The 11,755-nt window shown below is 40.0% G+C and overlaps 2 protein-coding genes across 4 annotated transcripts in view; one reads left to right on the forward strand and one right to left on the reverse strand.

The window, feature by feature from the left end:
* The window catches only part of NUP37 (nucleoporin 37), a 23,526-nt gene extending 18,296 nt beyond the window's left edge, over nt 1-5,230 (reverse strand). Inside the window, exons 1-4 of the mRNA XM_081212269.1 lie at nt 5,107-5,230; nt 2,535-2,741; nt 1,686-1,810; nt 127-199 (exon numbers count right to left, since the gene is read on the reverse strand). Of these exons, the coding sequence (XP_081068395.1) occupies nt 127-199; nt 1,686-1,810; nt 2,535-2,690 (354 nt within the window). The 5' untranslated portion in view covers nt 2,691-2,741; nt 5,107-5,230. The remainder of the gene's footprint in view (nt 1-126; nt 200-1,685; nt 1,811-2,534; nt 2,742-5,106) is intronic.
* Nucleotides 5,231-5,256: 26 nt separating this feature from the next.
* Nucleotides 5,257-11,755, forward strand: part of PARPBP (PARP1 binding protein) — a 34,661-nt gene continuing 28,162 nt past the window's right edge. The window contains exons 1-2 of one of the 3 annotated variants that reach the window (XM_081212251.1): nt 5,257-5,363; nt 8,691-8,844. In XM_081212251.1, coding sequence (XP_081068377.1) covers nt 8,695-8,844 — 150 coding nt within the window. In that variant the 5' untranslated portion in view covers nt 5,257-5,363; nt 8,691-8,694. Of the gene's footprint in view, nt 5,364-5,916; nt 6,058-8,690; nt 8,845-11,755 lie in introns of those variants that run through there. The other 2 variants (XM_081212252.1, XM_081212253.1) reach the window with 2 other exon arrangements.

The raw sequence follows: 11,755 nt of genomic DNA on the forward strand, positions 1-11,755 counted from the left end.
ATTTAAGGTTTACAAAATTTATATAACTTCATAACTACCACTCCAACAATATTTACTTTTAAAAAGTTGGCATGTTAAATAAAGAACACAAAATAGCATTTATCATTATAATTTGTTTCTCCTCACCTTATATCCATTATTTTCTTGGAGATCTGAGGTGAATAACCTTAATTTCTTATCAGCAGCTGCAGTACAAAATCTAAGGTAATTAGACAAGCAATACATTTAGTCATTCCATACAAGTGAAATATAGTTGGCAATGTTATCAAAGATGGATTTCTCGAAGTAAATTTGCATTATTCATTATAAAATGAAAAATAATTAAGCTGCCATATTTCTCTGAACATACACATTAGATCACAGCCAGGCAGGAATCACTTGCAATTAAAGAAAATAATACTGCTCCTGATTTTGTAGGTTAGTAGGTTAGGAACAACTTATATGTATTGATGTGTGGAGCTAATCAATAGCATTTATGTAACTTGTAGCTGATAACCAAACACTTACAAAAATTAAGAAGATAGCAGGAACAAAGCCCATGAAGGGATCTGAGTCAATGCCTATTATGCTAGTAGTGCTAGTCAAATAATTAAATATCATTCAACACTTTCAATTACTCAAGTTTCTTCAGCTTAATATTGTAACTTAATCAGATTTAACATAAAATAGTACAGGCAAAAACTGAAAAGGCAAAAACTTCTATGACACCTTACCAAAGTCTGAGTTGCCTCAGAGGAAATAAGCAAACGGCAATTTGCCCTGGCAACCAGGGCTCTCAGACCCAGCTGCACAATGCAGCACCACATGGAACGCATGAACAGTTTTCTTCTGCCTTGGATAGCTACAGGAGAAAGTGCCGTTCACATAGCAGACGTGGCTCTGTATTTCTGGGTTGGCTGTGCACACAGCATAGCATAAGGGGACCAATTGCTTCTGTCCCTCTGTACTGGCAAATTATTGCATGTGACGAATTAGGCTGCTTACAAAAACTTGTTCAAACTTGGTTTAACAAAAGGTACTTTGGCAGAGTTCCCCCACTCCACACCAGTCTTGTTGCTACAGATTAATGCTAATACTTATCTGGACAGATTTCTTTAAGACTTTTAGAGAATGGGCACTGTTTCACAAAAGACACTCCAGTACTGCTTGTATGACAGATCACCACATTGTTTTGTTCCCTGTTCCTGCACACATTTTGTTAGTCAAGTACAGAGTTTATTTTATATATACAGTAGCATTCATTTTAAAACACAGAGGTTTATCCATCACATTCATAACTGACTTTCCAGGATCAGTTGTCTAAGGCTGCAGTTCTACACACACTTACCTTGGAGTAAGCTCCATATAACTCAATGAGACTTGCTTCTGAGTACAGTCGTACCTTGGAAGTTGAACAGAATCTGTTCAGGAAGTCTGTCCGATTTCCAAAACATTCGGAAACCAAAGCACGCCTCCTGATTGGTGCAGGAAGCTCCTGCAGCCAATTGGAAGCCACGGAAGCCCCGTTGGATGTTCGGCTTCCAAAAGTAATTCACAAACTGGAGCAGTCACTTCCGGGTTTGTGGCATTCGGGAGCCAAAATTTTCAAGAACTAAGCTGTTCGAAAACCAAGGTACGACTGTAGACGTGTTATTAGCACAATAAAAAATGACCAAGAAAGTTTACATTTTAGCTGGATACATTACCGTATTTGGGGAGATAAAGCATCAAGTCTAGTTTCTGGACTCCATGCAATGACATCAACTCTAATCCCATGATGAAAAACTCTTAGCGTTTTATACTGAATTCCTTCCACTTCTGTATCCTCATCCTACAGATACATGCAATGCACTTGTGAGCAAGTAATAAAACATCTCAAATATTTTGTGATATGATAGACTTGACAAACAACATGGCTCCTGAATTATTAATTTGGGGCCCGACTACATGGTATTGCAGATTCTTTGTGCACTTCCTCTCATGAGAAAGATCATGCATTTCTATATAATTACCTGGGGGTAAGGTATATCAGACACATAGGGACATATCTCTGAGAAGACATGTATAGGACTGTGTTGCAGCAATACCATTCTATCCCTATGTATGGAATCCTAAAGAAGCCATTCTGGTTCTTCCAGCTCCCTCAGGTTTCTCCCATCAGTATTCCAAACTAGTGAGTGCTATCTATGGAATGTTTTATGAAGGGCTTTCCCCCAGAAAGAAATCAATGTTAATCAAATATAAACTGCATTGCAAATATATATTGTTAAATAAACAACCAAAGAAGCAAATAAATGCTTCTTTTAAAAAAAAAAACATTTTTTTAAAAAAACCTGTGCCTTTTAAATATGATATGCCACCTTAGGTATCTTTGGCAATAAAGACAAAAAGATGACAACCAATGGTTACAAAATTATTGTGCACACTTATACATAGAACTTATTTTCTTCCCCAGTGCATCATTCACATTTTCAGCTTCTCAAAACTAATAGCCATATTTGTTTTCAAGTTACAATGCCTTCTTAATAAGCTTCAGATCTATGAAGCATACTAACCTGGAACCTGCAGGTCCCAACAACCACATAATTATTGCCACCATATGCAATGAGTGATTCTGCAGTGCCACTCTCAAATGGGTTGAATTCCACCACATGGACATAATCTTCACACTCTACAGTATAGGATGCACTTCGGGAATTCTCCTGCTTCATCTTCAGTAAATGGATTCAAGTCAACAGTAGGCTCTTCAGTTGGAGAAGGAACTGAAATGTAAACGCACACATGAATACAATTGGGCTGTCAGTTATCTGCTTTTACTCAGAGCTAAGTTCCACTGTGCCAATAACACTTTTGCTCAAGTAAGCAATTGCAGTTTGAGGCTTCAACCTAACAAAAAATGCTTGGGAGTTGCATTGAAATCAATGGAAGATAGATATACATACAGGAATATAATGCAATATAATTCAGAAGTAGTAGACTGGACAATGAGTAAAGTTTTGAACTTTGTCTTTGCACAAGTGAAAAAGACCCAGCATAGCAAAGAGTGCACTTGGCTTAAACCTTTCCTTTTTGATATACTAGCTTTGGTTTTTAAAACATACACGAGGTCTTGTGCACATAGCAGCATTTTAAAAATGTCATCCTTCACCTGAGGTCTAAAAAGTCCACCTCATTCTGCTATTTTTAGTTAAGGCACTTTTACTCCACCCGTTAAACATGCTCCTTGGGCAGCCTACAAACTTTCAGAATTGAATTAAATAAAGCATACAAATAGTTCAACAGACAACATGAAATAGTAAGCAGAGTGTAATAATACATTCTTGCTGCAATATCTTTTTTAAAATAAAGTGCTTAATGTTATTTACTGTAGGTACTATGCTATATATATATATATATATATATATATATATACATTCCTCATCTGAAGGAATATATTTATTATATATCTATTACAGTTTAATAGAATGGATATAGAAAGAGAAAGAGAGTTACAGGAAAACAAGTGACTGTGTAGACTAGGCTTCCCTTCTGAATACATATCTTACTGTGCTGCAAAGGAAATAGAACAGCACCATAATAGGAAAATATTTCTTTTAGATCACTATGTTTAGATACATATGTAGTTTTGTACCATCAAGTTACAGTGGTGCCCCGCAAGACGAATGCCTTGCAAGACGAAAATCTCGCTAGACGAAAGGGTTTTCCGTTTTTGCGTTGCTTCGCTAGACGAATTTCCCTATGGGCTTGCTTCGCAAGACGAAAACGTCCTGCGCTTTTTTTTAAAAGCCGCTTGAAGAGGCGCAGTTGCGACGGACCGTGCTTCGCAAGACGAAAAACATTGCAAGACGAAAAGACTCGCGGAACGAATTCTTTTCGTCTTGCGAGGCACCACTGTATATATAAATGATGCTGTTCCTCAGGCATTTGAAGATCTTATCTTTTCCCCTACAGGTTTTACTTTGAAGGAATATTCATAGAAATAGATGGTCCTAATGTTTAAACACTCTTTAGAATCAAGGCATAAAGCACAGTGGTGGTGGTCTAAATGTATATGAACTGTAGATAAGCTGGGTGGGATCTGATCAGTAACTAGATGGGCTACTGAAAACCACATGTATACCACCTTGAGTTCCATGGTGGAAAAAAGGCAGGATATAAATATAAGAAAATGAAACAATTCTACCATGGGCTTTGCAAATAATCAAAACATTTCTCTCATTTCCATTTGGAAAGATCTATGATACTTTTTAAATTTTTAACGCCAGTGCTTATTGAAACTAAACATTCTTTCACAACAGGTTACTGTTCATTATTTGAAGTGCGTCTTTTTTGCATGTAGTTTTTTCTGCTGCTGTTACTTCACAACAACTCTTCTTCTGTCTCTCAAAAATAATTGTGCAGGTTTGACTGCCAATTTTGAGAGAATTAGAAGCAGCCTGTACAACAGCCTCTCCCAGCCCCAAACTGGCGCTTTCTAGTTGTGACTGGAACCATCGTTTCCTAGCCATACTGACTGGGGCTGATGGGCTTTGTAGCCCAAACCAACTGAAGGGCACCAGGCTGGGGAAGGCTGCTGTACAATATCCAGAGTGAGGTGGCAGAAAAATCAAAACTGGCTGCAATATTTGAAAGTTGCTTATCAAGTGGTTCTTCCTAAGTGTGCATAAGCATTCCATGCCAGCAACCTTTGATATAAAAGGGAAAGGAGAGCCTATTAGTTCATATCAAATACAAAACGGCTTCCAGTGTTACCGCTGCTGTATCTTGAGCAACGCGTAGTTCCCATCCAGCACTTCCTAGGAGTACAACACACAGCGCACTAAGAAACGTGCTACATATTTTCCTAGACGTTTCAACCGGCCCTAATAACTATGTTTCTATCTGGATGAGGTATTCATCGCACAGCGCAGCGTTGAGCTTCAATGTTAAAAAATTAAATCTACCCTCTCCCCTGCCCTGAAGACTGAGGCGATGAAACCTCCGCAGATCTCCACCCTCCCACCCCTCAGAGACTGGAAACAGCCGTTAGACCGCAAGACCCCCCGCCCCACGTGCCCTGATCCAGCATAATGTTCATAAGATCTCCCACCATTAAAAAAAACACACCCCAATTCCAAACTTCCGCACCTCATTCTCTGAGAGGCACGCTCCCGCGAAGAATTTGTCAGAACTCAGCACTTCCTGTATCTGCCCGCAACCGCGACAAACCCCTTCCGGGTCACGGAGCGCCGCGCTTGCTGATTGGCTGGTGCCGACGAGTTTGAAATTAAACCGCCGCGAACAGCCGGTTGGCGGAGCGTGCTGAGGGTTGCTTAGCAACCCACCGGGCTTTTGACTCCCAGCTTCTGCTTAGAAAGGTGGCGGTTCTGTCTCGCGACCGCAGGGTGAGTAGGGAGGTGGCCGTAGCTCTGTCGGGCGAGCAGAGGCAGAGCGGTGGGGCAGGGAGGGCGTTAATAACGGTGCTGCTAGAAGTTAGGGTTGCCAGCTGACCGGGGGAAACTAACAACGCCCTGGTCTCTTCTTGCTCCTAACAATAGTACTGTACATCCCATGCTGGATGGGAATGTGTAGCAGGATTTTAATCCCGCTTGTAAAGTAACAAAAAATATGGACAGTTTAGATGGATTTTAAAAAAAAGGACAACGAACTGATAAGCAGTTGTAAACATTGTTATTAGGACCCATGGAGGGGATGGGGGGAGGGGTCCTGAGAATCAGAGTAATATCTTTATATGGTTTTTCAGTTGCTTTTGTTATATGTTTATATCTTCTTAAAGTCAAATAAAAATTATTTACAAAAAAGGGGATGTGCTACGCTGCCAATAAAGGCATGGCTGCGGTGATTGGGGACATGGGGAGGATTAGGCATATAATCTATTACTGTATGTTGAATTGTGTGAAGAAGGCTTTCTCGAACTCTTAGTAGGTGCTTGGTTAGACATTTACATCTCCCACCCACCCCGCCAGCACAGGGAAAAAGTGATACATCGCTGGTTTTACCAGAGCTGTTAAACATCACACGGTTGAATTTGTTTCAGGTTACTTTGAACCAGCCTTTCAATCATCGTGATTTTCTGGAGTGACAGTTACAATTCAACAATTAAACAGGGATGAGATAAAATCACAGTTGGTGTAAAAGAGAGAGCGAATAAATGATGATTACCATTAGGCTTTAAACATCTACAGTACTTACAAGTGCAGGATCCCCAGTCTGTCACAATGTGTTGAGGAGTTGCTCCCAAAGCTTCGGAGCAATCACAGTGACTTCTTGCTTAATAGACACAATAAGTGCCTAAAGGTTCTCATTCATAGGTCTTAAAGGAAGGAACGTATGGAGGGAGTTATATAGGCCCAAACTTTTAAAAGTATGTGCTAGCACCTTCAAATTTAGTCTGGGAACACATTGGCAACCAGTGGTACTTTTGAAGTGCAGGTGTTATATGCTCTCTGTTGCAAGCACCAGGCATTAATCTGGTTGCTGCATTTTGGTTTAATTAGATTTTTTAAACAGTCTTCTGTACAGCATTATGTTAGTCTTGATCCATGGTCACACCCAGGACCCACACTTACATGTGAGGGCCGACTTCTTAGTTTCTTACCATATATGTGACCAGTTGAAGAGAAACGGTCTAGATGAGAGATTATGAGGGCATGCATCAGTGTTCAGGTGTCTCTTTTTCAGGAATGGGCATAGTTGCCAAATTAGCAGAACCTGAAAAAAGACTCTGCCAGTATAAGGGGAAAATGCCAGCCTCTTTCAGGGGCTCCCCACCCCCTGGCAAAAGTACTAGAGCAAGATAGATAGTAGCCTAAATGTGTCTCCAAGATGCCTCATTCCTACAAATGCAGAGGATGAAGAGAAAGGCAATAGAAATTTCCCTCATGACCTTATAGTTTTGCTCAGGGACGCGGACTTAGAAAAAATATTGGGGGGGCCCGGGAAAGCTCATGAATAATAAATAAGCTCATGAATATGCAAATAAAGTGGCTCCGGCCCTAAATAGGGCAAGCCACGCCCCCCCAGCCAGCCGATTGGCTGGCTGGGAGGTGTGGCCAGTCGGGATTCCCCTGTTCTCGCGGGATTTCCGGCAGTGCCTCCGATTAGGGCGCGCGGCTGGCTGGCTGGCGAAGGAGCAGGTGAGGAGGAGGCGGCGGGGGACGGCGGCGGCGCTCTGCTGAAAGGGCGCCCGCCCGAGATTATTGGGGGGGCTGAGCCCCCCCCAAAATTTTTTTGAGGGGGCTCGAGCCCCCTCAAGCCCCATGGAGTCGGCGCCTATGGTTTTGCTGCTACTTTATCATCATTATTTAAATGTCCATACTGTCTTTCATCCAAATATCACAAGGTGGTGTACAACAGGAATAACGCAAAATACAAATATTTGGTTTAGAACTGGTTGCTGCTTTAGAGTAAAATAGTTCCAGAATTTGGACCTCACTAGCTTTAGTGCTCACTATGGTATCAGATGAAATGACATTCTAGGGTGCTCCAGATAGTTGTAGTAGTTCAGGCTTTTACTTTAAGATAGCTTTAGGGAATCTTTTTGGCTGCATGGGCCAGATCCTTATCAGGATTGGCCTCACAGACCACTGAGTTGGTTGCATGCACCAATTCTGTGTAAAGAACTGGCTAATGTAGCCAAACTGAGTAGAATTTAACCCCCAGCTCATTTGCTGAGAAGAGATTAAATCCTCCTGTGTGCACCAGTTCGCTATGGAGAACTGGTACACAAAGCCAATGTAGAATTGGCCCCCAGGTTATTTTATTCACCTTCAAATGACATAGGATTTTTCTGTCATACTGTCACTTTGGTAACTCATCTTACCATAATTTTTCATATTTCCCTGTTGTTTCCAGGTCACATTTATTCTTGAGCCATGTTCTGTCCTTATTGAATGTCATTTAGATGTGTTTGCTTCTCATGCCCCCATTCATGTAGAATATTATGTTTATCCTGTTCTTTTAAAGGTTTACCCCTCCTGTGTAGTTCAAAATTAAACTAAGCAGTGTTAGAAATTAGCCAGATGCCAGGCACATTTTGCTACTAGCATGGTTCCAATTGCTACCATGAGATCTCTGGATGCCAAGTTGGCAACTGACATCTCCATCTGGCTGGTCTCTCCAGCTTTCTTAAGCAGAACAACTTATTTCTTGCGTTTTATATTATACCTTTTCCTCCAAGGAGGACATGGTTCACCCTACTCCTCAATTATTCCCTGCAATGACCCTGTGAGGTAGGTTGAGGGACTGTGACTGGCCCAAAGTCGCCCAGTGAGCTTCATGACTGAGTGGGGAGTTGAACCTTGATCTCCCAAGTCCTGGTCCAACACTTTAACCACTAAACCACACTTCTGAGTACTTCTGCTATAGAGCAGCTATATAAATAAAGTAGGTAAATAAGTATGGGGAAAGCGCTTAGAGAAAGGTCTGAAAGATTTTCATTGAAGCTTGAATTAGTTTTATTCTGGATTGTTTTATTTAGCATTTTAATGTGTTGCAACTGCTTTGGGATTTTTTCTTTAAAATATAAAGTGGTATAGAAATGTAGATAATAATAATTATATATATATCTCCTTGCACAAAAAGATGCCTAGACATTCAGTTTTGGAACCCTCAACCTAGGTTTAAGCTGCCATTTGGTGATTAGCTTATACATCTGAGTTTCTAACACTGAAACTAAGTAAAATTAGTATTATTTTACTTTCTAATTTTAGGATCATGGCTTCCCTTCAGCAAAGGATCTTGAATATTATTCAGTGTTTTCGAAAAGAATGGCGCTTATTTTCAGAATCTGAAAGGACTACTGTGTGTGGTGTAGATTGCATGCTGATGGCTTTGTACCTATCGGTTGCTGAGGTCAATAAAAAGGTTAGTGAACAAAGTTAGGGAAATTTTCTGTCTTGAATACTTCGTTCACAAGGTGCCCAGATAAAGCTGAAGGATGCCTTTACTGCTTCTGATGCTTGAGAAGGGAGGAGTCTTGCTAGCCTCTTCAAAATGCTGCTTATATTTTTCATTGGGCTGTTTCAGATGCAATGGGAAAATGTGGCTTTTTTGCTATATGTATGAGTTCCACTGAACACTCTTCTTTCTTCCCCATGCCATTGACTGGAAACCATTCATCCTCACTGGAGAAAGTTAAGAGGTAACATTGTTACGGGAATAAACCTACTTCTGGTCCTTTTTTCCCTCAAATGGATGAGGAATAAGGTCCCTGACTTCTGTTTCTTTATCATACTCAAGTGTAACAAAATGTTGGGGAAGTGTTAGATGCTAAATGTTTTGGCTGTTAACATAACATATGTTTTAATTTTCTTTACTTTGGAATGGAATCAGTTTAGCATATCCATGTGTGTGTCTTTAAATATATGCCTAACTACTTAAATGACTTAGGATCTTAATGAGGACTACATTTCTAATAAAGTTGGAAGTACATATAATTCAAGTTACAATTACTGCAAGGTTAGCATTTGTGTAACTTGGTTACAGTGGAACCAATTTTTTCTTCTTTGTCCAAGTGCAAGCAGCTGAAGGATGAAGTACCTCAGCAGACTTTTCCAGGAAAGCTCACTTTCTTCTGCTGAGACTGACCATGGAAATTTTCAGCTCAAAAGGATTTCACATCATAAAATTATAAGCAGATGAAAAAGGGTTAGTGAGGGGAAGGGTTAGTGAGGAACTTGTTTTTCAGCTGCATCTGTAACATTATGCTTATAGTTATATATACACTTTTCTGACATATGATATATTTTTGTTTAACAAAGATCTTTAGTGAAAAGTTGGAACCTTTATTGGCCTCTGCTGATCTGGTGGTTTGCAAGGGCAAACAAACATTGTTATCAAACCAGACCAAAAATAAGCATTATTTCTGTCCGATGAATTAACATAACTTTTAAAAGAGACAGAGAGCATTCCAAACCCCTCTGCTGGTGTGGGGGCTCTGCAGGGAGCACCCCAATGTGCTTGCCCAAATGGTTAGTGTATGGAAGCTGCTTTCAGAAACAACTACAATTCTGTGGGGTTGGGCCAGCACAGGATCCATTGGATCCTGGGCCTGCCCTGCTGCTAATCATGTGATTGGAGGGTACCCAGTAGGGGCCTCTGTTGCACCTCTCTGGCAGCTGGTTCAGCAGAGGCTTTATATTTGCATTTTATTATAATTTTATTTTAGTTAGCAAACTTACAAATCACCAGCCTCATATTACTAACATGCTTAGTCTAGTTAATGCACAAAGGGGTTAAACTGTCCTGCCAGGTTTAGCTCACTTTGGGGGAGGGAGTTAATCAAGCCACTTCAATCTACCTGATGAATGCAGTGTGTGAAGAGGCTAAGTTGGTTGCTCCAGCTTAGTCGCATGTCTCTAACAATCCTCTCTTGAATTCCTGTACCAATAATTTTGAAACTTTCACCGCTATGCAACTAAGCCAAGTTTTACTGAAATATATAGATCAAGGGTGGTAGAAAAATTTAATAAATACTAATAATAATACTGTCTGTGCAAGCTTTTCTGAATGCTGTATGGAAAAGCACATGAAACTGACCTTTGGAGAGTTTGTAAGTAAACCATTTTTAACTTACCAAATTTTTATGTTAGGGAAAGAAGGAAGCTTTGGAACTCACAAGGGCATCTTTTATAGCTCTAACAGCCTATATTTCCATGCTTTAGTATGCTGCATATTTAGTGATTTTAAATCTCTGCTGGGGTTCTCTCACCAAAGAGTACTTGCCCCAAACTTGGCACCCAGGAACTCTCATTTTATACCTATTTTTTCATTGCACTAACATATAGGTAGCATGGTTTCTTTGTAATTCCTCCATAGTAACGTGATGCAACATACTTCCATTTTCGGTGTAATTGTTTAAAAATATATATTTAATAATTTCTGTAAAGAAATTTTGTTAGAAATTTGGAATTTAGAACTAAAAAGCTCTGTAGTAATATGTTCAGAAAGTGCATGATTATTCCAAAAAACATTTGGAAGAACAGCAGGGCTTTAAGATTGGTAAATGTTTGATTTTTTTCACTTTACCCCTGTGAAATATAATATTCCTGTTGTCTATCAGAGAATTAAAGTGCTGAACTTTGTGAACTTCCTTTATAAATTAGCCAGCTGGCATTTATTCCTAGCAAAACATTTTCTGAGTCCTACCACAAACTCTCACAATCCTTTCTATGAATAATATGCTGTCACGGTGGGCACCTGATCATGAAAACTGATATCTGGACAGCATTTTTATTTGGATTTAAAATGTTTTTACAATACCAGTATAAACACAGTTAAGCTCTGCAAATTCTTCATATTGTGAGAAAAGATTTTGACTGAATTATTCTGAAGCTTAACTAGTAGTTACACTTCAAAGAAGTAGTTTCAAAACAGTATTTTTTTAAAAAGAGCTGCAACCACCAGACTTTTGCCATCACTTCCTGGGCCCCCACCAGCTGCTATGATGGCAACTACCAGGCAGCCAAACTATCCCAGCAAAACACTTCTGCATTCTAGTTCTCAGCATACTTTCATTCCAGGAGAAGTCTAGAATGCCATAGATATAGACCAGAAAGTGAACAGAGTACCTTTGTTCCATGTCGATCTACCTCAATACAGGCATAGCTACAGGAAGGTGGGATTTAGCCTTAGCTAAAGTTCAACATGGCAGCAGCAGCATTGCCACAACCCACCTGGTGTGGCCTCCTGACCCACTGGTTAAGCCACCTATGGTTTAAACAAGCCAACTTCAGAAACAACAATCTGAGTTTGGTTGATTTGAAAATAACTATAG

Source organism: Podarcis bocagei, assembly GCF_964188305.1.
Source record: "Podarcis bocagei genome assembly, chromosome: 10".
NCBI lineage: Eukaryota > Metazoa > Chordata > Lepidosauria > Squamata > Lacertidae > Podarcis > Podarcis bocagei.